At 30.9% G+C, this 16,447-nt stretch overlaps 1 protein-coding gene and 1 pseudogene across 1 annotated transcript; both read right to left on the bottom strand.

Annotated features, from left to right (window-relative positions):
* Nucleotides 1-5,778: 5,778 nt before the first annotated feature.
* Nucleotides 5,779-7,627, bottom strand: LOC150038293 (uncharacterized; annotated as a pseudogene).
* A 2,755-nt stretch (nt 7,628-10,382) lies between these two features.
* Nucleotides 10,383-16,145, bottom strand: LOC120069687 (sulfate transporter 3.1-like). Its single transcript, XM_039021472.2, has 12 exons — nt 15,777-16,145; nt 15,484-15,691; nt 15,229-15,400; nt 15,051-15,116; nt 13,058-13,171; nt 12,819-12,935; nt 12,469-12,595; nt 11,761-12,047; nt 11,481-11,671; nt 11,290-11,375; nt 11,129-11,205; nt 10,383-10,879 (listed from the first exon to the last, which is right to left on the bottom strand). Exons 1-12 carry the CDS (start codon nt 16,090-16,092, stop codon nt 10,700-10,702), a joined length of 1,941 nt encoding a protein of 646 aa, XP_038877400.1. The 5' UTR covers nt 16,093-16,145; the 3' UTR covers nt 10,383-10,699.
* Nucleotides 16,146-16,447: the final 302 nt, after the last annotated feature.

The raw sequence follows: 16,447 nt of genomic DNA, 5'->3' as shown, positions 1-16,447 counted from the left end.
GGGCTATAATAGCCCACTCCACTAATCAATTAAAGTTGCTGTCCAAAAGTTGTTATTCAATTATGGCTGCTTGCAAACATAACCTTTTGGTCCAAACTAATCGTAGATATAGCATTAACAAAGAAAAAAAATTACAAATATGACCAAATTTGAGTTCGACCCATACAAAAAGACTAAAAAACCCTTTGAAATCTAGTAAGCCCCTTGATTCCACGATCAAACTACACTTCCAATAGACAATGGTTTGGATTCCACGATCCACGTTCAAAATCGATCAGATTCACCTTTCCAAAAATGATCAACGATTTGCCTTTCCATCCATCGATGATTCACATCCATCCTATTTTCATCGTCAATTCGCCATTCAGTGATAGATAGCTTCCATCGTCATTTAATTTCTTCCTTCTTTTTTTTTTTTTGAAAAAACCCTAACCCCATCGATCTTCGTTTACAACCACTACAAGAAAAGTTAGTTTTAGTGGCACACAAAAAGCGTTGCTAAAATCCCAAAAACAACACTAAAGGTATTAACAACGCATAGAAGCACGTCATTGTAGTCGCGTAGCTAAAAGTTTTAGTGACGTTTTTAGTGCACGCTTCTAAAAGTATCCTTTTACTGACGCATAGACGTCACTAAATATTAACTTTTACAAACATGTTATTTATCACTATTTGTCTTATATATTGACGCTGACATTTTTTTTTATTGAAAGTTATGTTTTAGCAACATGTAAGACTGTTGCTAAATGTGAATCAATGGTCATTGCAAGTATCTTTTGCAACATATTTAAGCATCGGAAAAATTAATCATTTGTGCTATTATAAATTTTCGGATACTTTTTTAAAAATACAATTTACTGACGTTATAGAAAATGTCAATAAAAGTATTTTATTAATTTAAAAATACATACATAATTTAATATATAAACCGGTTATAAAATTTAAAATATAATAATCTTTTGAGCAAATCAAGAATCAACTAATTAATTTATATTTAACCAAAAGTTATAACTGAAGATATATATTCCCAATATCACAGACTATCATTCAAACAAAATGAAATAATACTAACTTGCTACAAGTTATATCAACCAACTTCAATAATATGAACAAATTTAGTATCAGTACTAACTATTGCAAAAAGAACACTAGCTATCACAAGTTTTCATTACAAAATTTCCAACTGAAGGTCTTTGAAGAATTGCAATGTCATTGTGAAACAAAAGTATAAAATACCAATACCAATTCTATCCATTCCCATTTCCAAACTGAACTTTTTGTACAGGAGACTATCGAGACATAAAAGTTAACAAACAAAGAAGTGAAATATGTAAGCACGTGAGGATAAAGAATTGATTGATGACCTCTAAATGTCATACTAAAAGGAACCAAACAAAGTAATTTTCCTAAATACGATTGGGGGTAGAGGAGGGGGGGTGGGGGGGGAGGAGTCAAAAGCACAATCAATAACAAAAACCATGCAAAACATAGAAACTCATGCTAAATATTGCCAATTCAAGAAAACTCAACATAGAATATCACACAAACAAGAGAACTCATGTTAGATGGATGATTTCTTAGTGGCTATTTGGGGCGCTAACATGATATAGGATGTGGGGAGTTCTGATCGAGTATGTTCAAGCACTGAGATGATATACGATACACGGAAGGAAAATGACGGTGAGATATGAAATACATTTAAAAAATGGGCCCACAAATAATTAAAATCGATGAGATAGGATAATAGGTCTCTAAATATTGAGATGATATAGGATGTGGGGATATACCATCTCATGTTGGGACCTCAAATAGCCCCTTAATGTCATACTAAAAGGGACCAAACAAAGTAACTATCCTAAATATGATTTGGGGGAGGGGGTCAAAAGCACAACATAGAAAACTCATGCTAAACATTGCCAATTCAAGAAAACTCATAAACATAGAACATAACACAAACAAGAAAACTCATGCTAGATGGATGACTTCTTAGTGTCATACTAAAAGGGAACAAACAAAGTAACTATCCTAAATATAATTTGGGAGAGTGGGTCAAAAGCACAACATAGAAAACTCATGCTAAACATTGCCAATTCAAGAAAACTCATTAACATATAATATATAACATATAACACAAACAAGAAAACTCATGCTAGATGGATACTTCTTAGTGTCATACTAAAAAGGACCAAACATATGACTTCTTAGTGTCATTAGCATATAACATAACACAAACGAGACGTGTACATTGTATAATCTAGAGCAAGTGAAAGATGTGTGATGAGTATATGGATGCCCTAGTTTATTGTATTTATTTAGCATTATCCCGCCTTTTGGATTATGATATTATGTACAACTCATTGACTAGAGTTTTAGTTCAAGTGGGAGTTTGTTGGGTTTTATGCTCTAAAACTTGTAGATAGTAAACGTTATTAATTTATCGTCATCAATAAAAAGTTATAGATGTTAATTCAATAAATGTTATTGTTTGTATTGTTTGTTTATTTTTGTCTTAATAACCCTATATCCAATAAACTAACATCTAAGGTTTCCTTATGAGTCTTGAACTGTATGTGGAGAAATACAAAGATCAATGTTCAAGATATTGCCTGAAGGGTCTATAGTATAAGGATAAGGCTAGGTACCTTATCTTGGTAATACTATGGATATGACCCACTTTGTATTTGATACCAACGCAATGATCTAACATGTTCTCGTAGTTGACATGCGAGTGAAGGTATCCTATACAATGAGTTTTTATAAGACTGGACTACAAAATAGTAACTATTAGATATAACACCATTAAATAGTTGGGTTCCTATTTCAATAGGATGATCTCGGCAACTTAGTCTTAATCCTGAGTATATTATGAACTCCTGTTCACGAGATATTGTGTGGCCAGTTCGCGAACCCAATATGTTTACCATTTTGGAGATAAGACCGAGTGGGAGTGGGAACATAATAATATAAGATGGAATTCACTCCTTCTCATCTTAAGGGTAAGTAGATGAGTGTTCCCTGTGGTGCCTTCGACATTTGAACAAAGGGCCCTACCCTCTGGCCTGAGAAGGGTTTTTGTTTATTAGTTGGACCATAAATATGTTGTTCATTAAAGGAGCACTAGTACTTAAAAAATCATAGGTAACCCAAGAGTAAAACAATAATTTGACCCAGTTGGAGTTACAAACACTCGTGAAGAACTAACTTCCTGTTATTGATCTATATCCGTAGACACAGAAATATATCTTAGTGAAAAGAGTGCAGTCGTTGGCCTTTAGTAGAGTGTACCCACAGAACAAATATTGATTAACTTAGTTAATGAGTTCAACCAATTAATCTCATATAGTTGGAGTTTATGATCTACAGGTCCACCAGGTCCCTTTATTAGCTCTACTAGAGAATATTTAAGATGGATAATTTGAATTGTTCAAGTTAATTTGAAGAAACCATATATTAATCCATATATTAATGTGATTAATATATAATTGATTATGGATATGATCTATAATTCAAATTAAATTGGAAAGTAATATTTGAATAAGATTTAATTAATTATTCAAGTGAATTAGATTCACAAAGAATTAATTAAGAAAGGTATTGCACATATATATACGATGTTTATGATAATTAAATATATATACATTAAATTAAATTTAATGTATAAATAATCATTTAATTAATGTGCAAATTAAATTAAATAAGTGTTATTTAATTGTACTAATTAATTAAATAAGTTTTATTTAATTAATTAATTGTGGAAAAGAGAAATAGAAAAAAGATTAGGAAAAATGTTTGACCCTTCTCTATATAAAGACCTCCTTATGGTCTATTTGGGAGATATAGAGACTAACAATACACAACACACAAGTGTTATTGTGCAAAATTTTCTCTAAACCATAAAGAGAATCCTTTCTACTCGCCAAAACCCTTTTCTCCTCTCCCTCTCCCAATAGTTGGATACCACCTATCCCTATATTGGAATCCTAGAGAACGAGGTTAATCTCGTGGTAGTGTTCGAGATTGTTCAAGAAATCGTTCGTGATCAAAGTCGTTGGAGGAGTCGTTCGTTGGAACTTAAAGAGAATTGTTTGTGAAGATTGGGAATCTACAAAAGTAAGAATAGTTCTAATCTCTTTCCTTAAAGCATGCTATATTACATGTTTATATTATGTTTTAGTATATTGAATTTGTTTATGTAAAAATCGAATTGGGGATGCAAGACAGTTACAGCGCTTTCGTTGCGGGATTCGATCCCTTCATTCCTATATTTGCTTTATGAATTATAGACTTAATATATATTTACAAACTTATAATTAAGTATTAACATTTTAGATTATTCAAGAAAAGGCAAATACAAGAATGAATGCTGAAAATATTAGACCAAAGAGACAACATAAACCGTCAAAGAAGATGTTGGAGAATGCAAATGACTAGAAGATTATCAGAGAACAGAGGGATACGAAGGACCAAAAGAATGCAAAAGACCAGAAGAAAGCTTTTCCAGAACAAACAAGAAATTCTCTTAGAATCAAGGACTGTGTCCCTAGTTTTTACTTAAAAATCTCCCAGATGTAATAATGTAGTTGTGATTTAGTTTTATGGATATTTGAGTACTTTAATATTTGACTATTATACCTTAGTTTTTGTGGATACAATAGTATCAGTGATAGAAAAGATCCATGATAGACTTCACAGTGACATTAACTCCATATGTAGTTGATTTTGTCATATAAATATAGAAAAATGTTGAATTGTTAGTTGAATTATTGTAAATGTTGTCTCTTCATGTTTTCTATTTTAAAGTTCTAAGGACTAAACCCTTGTTATTATGTAATGGGTGCTAAAGTCTATAAGTGGTAGATCAATGTCAGTGATAGATCAATAACGGTGATAGAAATCATAGTGACATTACTTAAAATTAATGTTACTTTCTTTCTTGTGTACTTGATTTTGTGTTTTTATATACTACTGACAAAAATGGGAAAAAAATGTTCTATATTCCTTAAGCAAAATGTTATGTTCTTCTGAAAAATTTAACAATCAAGCCGATAGTAAAAAAGAAAATGTTACAACGTTGTAAAAATGGTGGCACATATATGTTCACATCTATAACAATCATATCGATAGTAAATGATACATCATTGTATAAATGGTGGAAATGTACATGTTCTACGGTTGTGACCAACACGACAACAACGACTGTACTTTGTATGAATTTTTTGCTCGTCAATTGATAATATTCTTTGTTTTCAAGGTTGGTCTGTTGGATGCTTAATAACTCGAAGTAATATATTCATGTCAATCCTTGTATACTTCCAATTAGCATGGTTCCCAAATGGACCAATAGAATCAGCATAACACGAAATCAAGGTACTTGACAAAAATACTTAGGAACAAAATAGCAAGTATTCATATTGTGCCCACGAAGAACAACAAGTGCATGGGCACATGGAACTTCATCAGGATCCCAAACACGATAGGTACATGATTTGGAATCTAAATGTAGCATAGTTGCTTCCATCACTCACTTTAAATTCAACATCATTAATTGCATTAACTTGAGAAAAATGACACGTAGACAACAAATTAATTAAGTTCCAACTATCTGAGTCTATTAGTAATAGAAACCTATCATTGATAGATGCCTATCACTGATAGAAGTCAATCATTGATAGATTTTATGATATTATCCATAAAAACAAGTAACTCTTACCATGAAGCTTCTTGATATTTGATGTTGTATTTGTAATTTTCCCTAAGGCCAGCTAGTCAAAATAGTTTTCATACAATATGCAACTTTACTTTTATCATAAAACCATTTTTGAAGTAATTGTCTGATAAAATCGAGTAGTGATGCCAGTAAATCTCTAAGCTTTTTTAGAACTGCATTTAAGCATTCTGAAATATTTGTAGTCATCATCTGATATTTTCTCCTTCTACAATACGAACAAGCCCACTTCCCAAAATCAATCTTATTAAGATAGTCTCGTATGCTAGGATATATTGTATCCATCCATCTCATATTTAACTCAAAATCGACAACAATATATACTTTTCCATGTCTAAAAAACATATTATCAATAGGAGAGTTCTTATATATCAGCTTCAAACTTCTCAAAAGGTGGGCAAACAAACACAATATTCAGTAGTTGGAAAAACATTTTGAACACCTTTTGGAACACTTAAATGTAAATAAGATATAATAACTAAACCTTCTCGATCCCCTAAACTTCTCTTTATATTCTAAAAAAACCATCTCCATGATTCGCGAAGTATACAATACTAAAGGAAAAGAAAAATCTTATTGTTATCATCAATTGTTGATGTTGTCAAAAGAGTTCCACCATATTTACATTTCAAAAAAGTCTCATCAACTAATGTGTTTGGTCTACAATATTTCCACCCCTCAATACACGATCTAATTGCCATAAAACAATACTTAAAATGTCCCTCAGAATCAACTTCATACACAGTGAATGAACCTCAATAAAAAAAAAAGATATATCAAAGACTAATTACATGTTGTTTTACAATAGATCTATTATTTATTGACCAAATATCAGTGATAGACCAATGATATGCTCATTTCCTATAAGACTTATCACTGATAGACCAATATCAGTGATGGACCATATCTGTTAAAACAAGTCTATCAAATACTGATTACATACTCATTGAAAACTTGATTGATGATATATAAAGGATAGGAGAAAAAACAAACCTAGATTCATTTCTTTAGCTTCATAAAAAAAATTTGAAATCAAGGCATAACATTTGTTTGCATCACCATTCAATGACTTCATAATATATTCTTTCGCCCTTTAAGCTTTATAGTAGCTAATATTTACCCCAAATTTAGTAGCAAGTGAATCATAATATCATTCAGAATCAAATGGTCACAAGGGCTAAAATCTTTTATCATACAATCACCAATCAATGATAAAGATGCTTGTCTATGATAAGTTTGAATAATATTTATAGAACAACTGTGATTAGCAATATACTTCCTAAATTTTCATAGTTTCCCACCCTTATAATGAGATGCAAGAACGTATCATTGACAATCATCTTGTGAGCACTTCAACACAATTGATTTAGAATTTGATCTCACAGTCTTGAACTTAAAGTTGTTCTTTATAGCTACATAGTAAAATGACTTTGATACTATTTCCTTATTAGCAAATGTATCCTTCTCTTTCAAATCAAACGTAGAAGACAAGCTACTAATATGAACATCCATTAGAATGTTGAAATCATCATTAATTAGAGAAGAAGAAAAAAACACGTAAAAAATTATAAAATCCTGAAGCCCCTTCTAAAAGCATATTAGTGGCTTGAACAACTAATAGATGTCTTGTACTTTGTTTTTTTTTTAACTAAATTAAAAAAACCAAACAACATCATGAATTTCAACCACAGTTTGAATGCCACTGATACCAAAATCCAATAAGATTAACAATTGTATTGAAGAAATAGATGCATCCAATTGAATTTCCTTTAATATCAAACTCACAAAATTCTCAAAACACATAATCTCATCGACTAATATGCCTTTAGTCTTGTAATTCAAGTAATTATGTTTATCATCCCCTTGTCCACTATGAAACACCACTACGACAAGCTTAATCATATTTTCAAATCTTTGCAAGAAGCACAAATTACAATTATCACTCTATTGTTACACTCATAATAGAGTCTATCAGAGATAGACTAATATCACTGATAGACTGTAATATGTATCTATTAGTAATAGACTCAAATTAGTAGACTGTATTGATATGAGTATATCAATGATAAACTTGCATTGAAAAGTTCATGACTACTTGAAAAAACAAACTAAACCTAAACCAAAACAGAAACCATCAAATTAACTAATAACATCAACAAACTTCAATTAAACAGCAATAACGCAAATTAAAACAAATTTAAAAAACATAGATGAAATCGAACACAAAATCTGAGGAAGAATTGTGACCTAGAACTGGGAGGAAGAATCAATCGTGCTGACGATGAAATGAATTTAGATTAGAAAAAAAACCTAAAATGAAATCTAAACATACCAAAAAATCCGAAATGTCGAGTAGAAATCCTAAATTGCAAGCAGAAATTGATGGACGAATGAGAAAATCAAAATTGTAGATTCAACTACTTCATAATTGATCGTGCGAAGAGATGAGATGAACATCGATTTCCTTGTCAAATCTCACAGAACAGTGATGAAACTCTCGAAAAAAAGAGAGAATCACGCAGGTTGGAGAATGAAAAAAGACAGATTTGTTTCTTTTCCATTTAAAATAAAGGTTATTTTAGGAATAAAAAGATCTCAACCGAATCTTCCCAAATATTCTAAATATGCAATTAGTCTTAGAAAATGATATATATTTAGTTATTTATACTAAAATAACACCTACTACAATTTTCCTTCAATTATACTTTCACTCTAATTACTAAGTCTATTTTATAATCAATTTTCAAACTAGTTAAAGAAAATGACTCATAATTTTAATAAGTTTGAATTATATATGAATCTTGAAGGTGTAAACTGTACAAAAGAAAAATATTATAGAAATATGGATTTGTACAACCAACACTTAAGTTTGTGGTTTATGATTGATAAGAATTAGTATATGGTATAAGAGATGAATTTCATAAGCCTAAGTTCATGTAATACAAATAAATCTATAAACCGGACGAAGACAAACAAATTCATATACCAAACATAGATTTGACTTTGAAAGTTTAAAGTTTTATGAGTCTACCCTATGAATAAAAAACATGGGACCAACAAAGTAGAACTTATATGTTCCGGTTGCATCTATCTTTCTATAGTCCGTTATAACTATGCAGTAGAAAAAACTAAAAAAAATATTTAAGAAAAAAGGAAAAGAAAAGTTCATCATATGACAAAATGTGATTGGACAAGTGGGTGGGCGGCCAAAAATGAATTGAACCCAAGGCGCACCCAAGTATTTTTCTCTTTGTTTGAATAAATAATACTAGTTTAAACTACAAGTTTAGTTTGTGGACTTTGAATTTTGTGTCTATTTGATTTATGAACTTTCAAGAGTGTTTAATAGGTTTCTAAACTTTCATTTTTTTTCCTAATACGTCTTAGTGTCCAGTTTTATGTCTAATAGGTTCTTGAAAATTTAAAAATTAATTAATTTATTATATATAAATTTGATTTTTTTTAAAAAAAAACTTTAAACTTTCAATTCTTTATTTAATAGATCCTTGATCTTTTTAAAAAAATATCATAGTTTAAGGATTAAATTTCTAATCTTTTAAATTTATGGACCAAGTAGATACAAATCTTTTAATTTAATCATAATACTAAATTCTATCACTCTGTCATCCAGCAACAGAATTGGGAACAGCCATTGGGGCATTTAATCAAATAGATTAAGGGGAAAAGATGTAAATAAAAGGGATATTATTATTATTATTATTTTATTAGAAAAATTATTTTAAATGATAAAACCGCTAAAAATATTTATAAGAACACAATATCATAATTAATTTGCGATAGACCGTAATAGACCAAAATAAACTATTATTTATATCTATCATGACACAGATAGACACAAATAGTAGTGGTTGTGATATTTTGCTATCACTCATAAATATTTTGGTTCATTTTCTATATTTGAAAATAATCCTTATTATTATTATTATTATTATAATAGAAGGATGAGGTAACACTTCAAAAGCCTTACCAAAAACAATTTGACCCTTTATCTCGAATTGCATTGTGTGAACACTGAGATTTGAGAATCCCTTTCATATGCATTTTAAACGTTGAACTTTTCCATTTGTCATTTGAAGGTGAAAAGGTCAATTAGTTGCCTTGTTATGTCAATAGTTGTTGGATTTAGATAGTCACTTAATTAATTATATCTTAGTCAAGTTAAATGCTTTGGTAATAGCATTAAGGAAATCAAAGGTTCTTAATGAGAGACATTTTCTATTATTTGATTGTTATTTTAAAAAAAAAGGAAGTAAATCTTCATTTTGAAGACCAAATTTAAAGAACAAGGTATAAATGAATATGATCTACTTTATTCATATTGTGGGGGAAAAAGTGATTATTTCTCTTGCAAACAATCTTGATTAATAGACATCTTGATCTTATTACTATTTAAGTGAGAGAAATAGAAATGCTTTTGGTTTTTAAAGTCATTATAATGCAACTTTAATTATTATATATAGGTTAATTTAGAAGATTAGATAAAGATAGCTGAATGTCTTCTTCAAAGAGTATATCTATTTATCTTAATGCTTGATAAAGTAAAAAAAACAAGATTAATATAGTCAATTATGAGAATTATTAACTTCGTTAAAAAGTAATTTTTATATTAACCCTTAAGAAAGCAAGAAGTAGAAAGTGAAAAAGAAAGCAGTGAACTCTCGTATAGATAATCATGTCATGAAGGAAATTTGATGGCAACAATAGTTAGAGAAAATATAAACAAAGACATGACATGATATGAAAGCGTGAAAACGATCTCTTTTAAATGATTTTCACGCTATTTCATTTTCTACTACTACAATATTTAACCTCCCACCAAAAAAATAAGAGAATGAAACTATTATTTCCATTATGTTGCCTCCTGATTGGTGGAATATATTACCATGCGAACTTAGTGGGAGGACCCCATCAGCAAATTGATCTCCTTTCTGTAGCTTGGAGTAATTTTGCAGGCTACACATGTGAATCTAATTCAACAGCTACAGGATTTGGCTTGCAAGTGTGGAGCATGAAATTGCAGGCTGTTACAGCCTCTCCCACCGTAAGATAGATCCATTCTTGTCCGATCGCATCGATGAACTTCGCCTCGTTTAACTTTTTGATCACTTCACTTCTTGGATTTGCAAGCAGAAGCTACAATCACATACCATCACAGAATAATAGATTACTAGTTCAAGCTATATATTAATCAACTTCAACTCTTTGCTTTGCTTCTAGCACAATAAAGTATTACTAGCATTTACTATTAGATTGTTAGATTCTTTTTTTGAGTTAAAGAACATATGGAAGTGGGAGATTCATGCGGTATATGTATTAACCAGTCGAGTAACAACATTCAACTTCGAGGGAATTTAAGATGAAGAATGACTTGGAAATACGTACTTTGAGGCCCTTTCTTTCAGTACTCTTCTTAACCTCTTCAAGCATGCTGATTCCACTTGAGTCAATGCTACTTACGCCTGTGTTCAAAATTTCAAATCAGTACATGAGATAAAAGAGAGGTTATTTGTTCCCAAAGTTCAGATATTCATTGAAGTACTTACCGGAAATGTCTAGAATTATGTACTGCAAGCTGGTTTCTCCTGATGATTTTATCCTCTCTTCTTCGTCTGTAATCCACCTTGAAAGCCTGAGAAAGAAGAGAAATGTTAATGAGGATCGGCATCTTCATTCTCATTTTTATACATAATAAAGATCATTATGCTATCTGCATTTAGTGGTTGCATAAGGTTACCTTTCTCTCAGGTAGTTTGAGTTGGCAAAATAGATTGGGGCCTCCAATTGGAGGATGAGAATTCCAGGCACATTTTTGGCTGTTGGATATTGATCAACGCTTCTGTAAATTGTGGAGTTGGGAATGTTGCCTAATACTAAAGTTCTTGGCCTTGCGATGATGAGAAGCACCCTTAACAAAGAGAGTGTAACCTGAAAACCATGTCAATTGATACAAATGAGAACCATATTGAAAGATTTGGTTTAGTATAAACATAAGTTCATTCCATTGATTTCCTCACCGCAACGATCAAGCCTGTTTCAACGCTGCCAAAGACGACACCGATATATGCACCAAGGCAAACAACAAAGTCAAATTTGTCGATTTTCCAAAGGTGGATGACTTCTTCATAGTTGATTAGGCCAAGCATAGCAGTGATGATTATGGAGGAAAGCACCACCAGGGGCGTGTAATGGAAAAATGGCGTCAAAAACAATAGAGTGATCATCAGAGCAATTGACATGACAATATTCGAGACCGCGGTTTTACATCCTGCATTGAAATTCACTGCAGTCCTCGAAAATGGCCCTGCATATTTTATTGGTATTAGTCCCTGGATGATAAGCTCAATTAACAAAAACCAGTAAGATCAACAAAGCCATACGTTGATAACTTGATAATATATCAAAATTATCAATCATAATAAGTTCCAATTGGTACTTGCCAGCTTTAAAATTACAATCTCCATAACTTAGGTCCTTAGGTCTCCAATCCATTACCATTTGGTTTTTAGTTTTTAGTCTTAAAAATTATGATGGTTTCTTCACAATTTATTTACAATGGTTTCATCAAATAATATAAGAAATCAAAGGAACTCATATGTGATAGTAGGGCTCAGAAGCTAAAGATTAAAAATCAAATGATCATCAAATGGGCTTTAGTTATTTCAATGCAGATGCCTAACAATTGAAGATCAAACTCAAGCGCCTCCATTGAATTTTCAGCTTACCTGCAGTAAGGTAGCAAGAAGTGCAAGAACCAACAATGTTCATCATCCCAAATGCTATCATCTCCTTGTTTCCATCAATGTGGTAGTTTTTAAATGCAGCAAAACTTCTTCCCACTGCAACTCCTTCCTGCATTACGCAATGGATTCAGAAAAACGAAGATGGTTAAATTGTAGATTCACTTATTTTCTTTGAGATATTTCATCAAACAGTTGGTGGTCATGTTCCTAAGCACACTCACATAACAGAAGAAACAGCTCTTGTAAAGGCAATAAATTCATTCAACGTACTGTTTAAACTTCTCTTCTCAACACTATATTACCAGGAAAGAATAAGACCAAAAGAAACTTACAGCGAGGCCAATGATTCCGATGATGATCCCTGTTTTGATGGTAATGGCGAGATGAGGGGATCCAAATACTAAATCAGATGCAGATGGGGGATTCAACCCTTTCTTCAAATGACCAATCTAAATTACAAACAAAAAACAGAGAGACCCAATAAAGATTTTGATCTTAAAACAAACCCCATTAAAGAAAGCTTCACGAAAGCAAAGAAACATAGACGGCAATGGGGGATTGAGTGAATTACCACTTGAACTCCATGCTTTTCAGCGTGGGTTAAGTAAACCAGAAGACTTCCCAAGATAACTGAAGTCAAAGGCGCCAATGCACTTATCCAAAAGAAGATTGGTTTCTTCTTGCTCTGCAATTCGTTTCCAAAATGAACTCTAATTAGCAACCACTAATTACCTTACCCAAAAATATATATATATATATATTTTTTAAAATGGACATTATTTAGGATTTTCCTTTTTCGAGTTTAATAAAAACTATGCTAGTTAAATTGGGTTTAGAACCATTGAAATTCCAAAAATTATATTTACCTAGATTTTACTAGGATTCTATTTACTTATTATTATTTTGCATAAATAACATTATTTTAGATTTAGAGAAAGCAAAATAAAGTTGTTTGAAAAATGGACTGTTTGGATGACGAATATTATCATGTTCTATGTTTTAGATTCACAGTGAATTATTGTATTTTTATATTTACTTATGTTTTAGAAGTGTTATAGATTTTAGGATCCAAATAGTATAAATTTTGAAGAAGAAAAAAAATATATTTTAAAATTATTTAATACAGTGTTTCACATAATAAAATCTATTCAAAATTTTCAAATTAAAATTTGCAGGGTAATTTATTATAAATCATATAGAGATATTTTCAAATATAATAAAATGAACCAACTCATTTATAAATATAGCAAAATATCATTTTCTGGATTAAAAATAATTTTTCTTATATTATAATAATATAAAGAGACAACTAAAACATTTTCATTATTTAATTATTAAAAATAACTACAATTTTATAGCCTATAAATATAATATCAAATAATTATCAGCTATGATATATATATTTAAAAATATGAAATACAACTATATTTTTATTCCATCTCTCCGTTTCAAATTTTTGTTTTTGATTTTTTATCAAATAAAACCGATGGTTTGAAGATCCGATTTTATTTGGTGTGTTGGCCAAACCCATCTACGATAGAGATAATTTTTGGTTAAGTTTTGTTTCATAATATTTATTATTATTATTATTATTATTATTATTATTATTATTCCATTAACAGGTTTCATGTATTAAAATTTTGTCACTCAATTGTTGGATAAAATTTTAACATATAAGGCAACATTAATTGCTATACCTATAGTTATAAACGGATAAATATTACTTTGTTTTCTACTACCTTAAATGCATCACTTGCAATCAAGACATAAAATTTATCTACAATATTAAATCTACATATTTTAATTGTCTCATAATAACAAATCAACCTATTAAATCAAAGTCAATATGGTATGTGCGAGTATAAATATGGTATCATAATATAAGAGATACCAACATTATTCTCAAAATTTATTTTAACAAATAAAACTCTACCTTATATTATTTTTCAACCGAAAAAAAAATAAGATAAGACCACAAGAGATAGAAAATATTTTGAAAACTCAAGTCAAACAGTTATTATTGCTCATTTGATAATTAATTACGTTTTTCTATTTTTTTAAAAAATCATCTTTGCTTTTTCCACTTTTTAAACAAATTGGAAAAAAAGAAACTGATCTACCGGTTTTAAATTTAAAAATTAAAAACTTTAAAACTACAAAATAATAATAATAATAATAAAAACCGTTTCCAAAATATCATGTTTAACCATTTTTTTCAAAGATTGTTTTCCTTTTCCATATGTTTTCCACGTTTCTTACTCACACGTTTGAATTCGTACAAATTTTTTTAACCATCTTCTGAAAACTAACTTGAATTTATTTGTTGGTGTTTCAAACAACCAAATATGGAGTCTAACCAATGCCCAATATTTCGTGAACGTAGCTAACACACTATCTGTGTGTTGATTCTTTTATTTATTTTTTATATTTTTTAATTGTCGTTTTCGTAACAACATTATTTTTCATTTTTAGATTTTAAGAACAATACAAAAATCAAACCAATAACCTTAGTAAACATAATTAAAAAAAAAAAAAAATTAAAAAGAAAATAATGGAAAACTTACCAAGTATCTAGTGAGGAGGAGAAAGAAGAGAAAACAGCAACCCAACACAATACTTTCCCATCTCCACTGTCAGAGAGGAAAAAGAAATAAAAACTAAAAAAGCTATGCAAAAGAAAATAAACTTTGAAGTGATAAAAAAATGGCGTCAAAAAAAGAAAAAGAAAAGAAAAAAACCAACCTTGTGAATTTGAGAGAAAAGAGAACGCATAACGGATACAATATCAGTCTCATGCGTAAAATGAACCAATCCCATTATGCCTTTTAATTGCTGAAGACAAACCACCGTTGCTGCACCACCCATGAACCCCACTATTGTTGCATGCGACAAAAAGTCCACAATAAGCCCTAATCTGCACTTTCCAAGGTCCCAAACATGATTAATTCTAGGTCAAATGTTGTTGTTTCTGACGTGTTATCAAAGCAAGAAGTTTACCTGAGAAAACCGAGCAAAGCTTGAAAAACTCCTGCAAAAAAGGTGGCAGTGAAAACCAATTGAACGTATTGTTTCGGATGTTCTACTGGGTTGACTTCCTTCCCCAACATGGCGGACATGAGTAACGACGCTACCGCCACTGTCCCCACCGCAATATCTTTCGAGCTTCCCAACATGGCGTAGATCAACGGAGGGATGAAGCTCGAATCTACGTTACAAAGAAAATAATAATAATAATAAATAACTAACATGATATCAAAGCAGGAGGTGTGGGTTGTAGTGTATAAACTTACAAAGCCCAATGATGGGAGGGATACTGGCGAGATTGGCATAGCTGATACCCTGAGGGACAGCTAAACTAGCGATGGTGATACCGGCAACGAGGTCGGCTTTGAAGAAGTCGAAAGTGTAACGAGGGGCCCAATCGAGGAAGGGGATAAAGTACTTAAGCCAAAGAAGGATTTGGGTGGATAAAGGTTGGTTTTTGAATTGTTTGAAAGGGTCATCAGGGAAGAAGGTTTCTTTGAAGTTGGAAGCTAAGGAGTCCAAGAAGGGCTTTTTTGGAGGAATGGCTACTCTGTGAGGGCATTCAAAATCTGCATTACCCATAATTTTGAGAACAACACTTTATTGTAAATTCCTAAGTTAAGGGAATGAGGCTTTTGGGTATGGTATGAGGGGGTATATATTGAGGTTATTGCATAGTGGGGGATCTTCAAAGTGGATTGCTGGGACCCTTTTTTTTATGGACACGTGGCGTGTCAACCATTGTTTGACCATATGAAAATTTTAAAACCTGTTTCTTTTGGGAATAGGGTAAGGCAAGGCAACAACCCACTTAGATTTGAGCGACGAATGTTTGATTCGGTATACAACTATTTTTTACCTCTCTTTAATATTTCATTCTTTTTCCTTTTTATTTTTTTCAAATTATTCTTTTTTATAATTTATAAACGAGGTCTTT

Source organism: Benincasa hispida, chromosome 1 (assembly GCF_027475165.1).
Source record: "Benincasa hispida cultivar pf3 chromosome 1, pf3_genome.v1.1, whole genome shotgun sequence".
Taxonomy (NCBI): domain Eukaryota; kingdom Viridiplantae; phylum Streptophyta; class Magnoliopsida; order Cucurbitales; family Cucurbitaceae; genus Benincasa; species Benincasa hispida.
Note: the sequence above shows the minus strand (reverse complement) of the source record. Positions and strands in the feature narration are given on the sequence as shown.

Coding starts and splice junctions, on each gene's coding strand:
- LOC120069687 (XM_039021472.2), bottom strand. CDS start 16,092: ATGGGTAATGCAGATTTTGAATGCCCTCACAGAGTAGCCATTCCTCCA. Junction 12,596..12,818: donor TCGGAATCATTGGCCTCGCT/GTAAGTTTCTTT, acceptor TGCGTAATGCAG/GAAGGAGTTGCAGTGGGAAG. Junction 11,206..11,289: donor CATAATTCTAGACATTTCCG/GTAAGTACTTCA, acceptor TTTTGAACACAG/GCGTAAGTAGCATTGACTCA.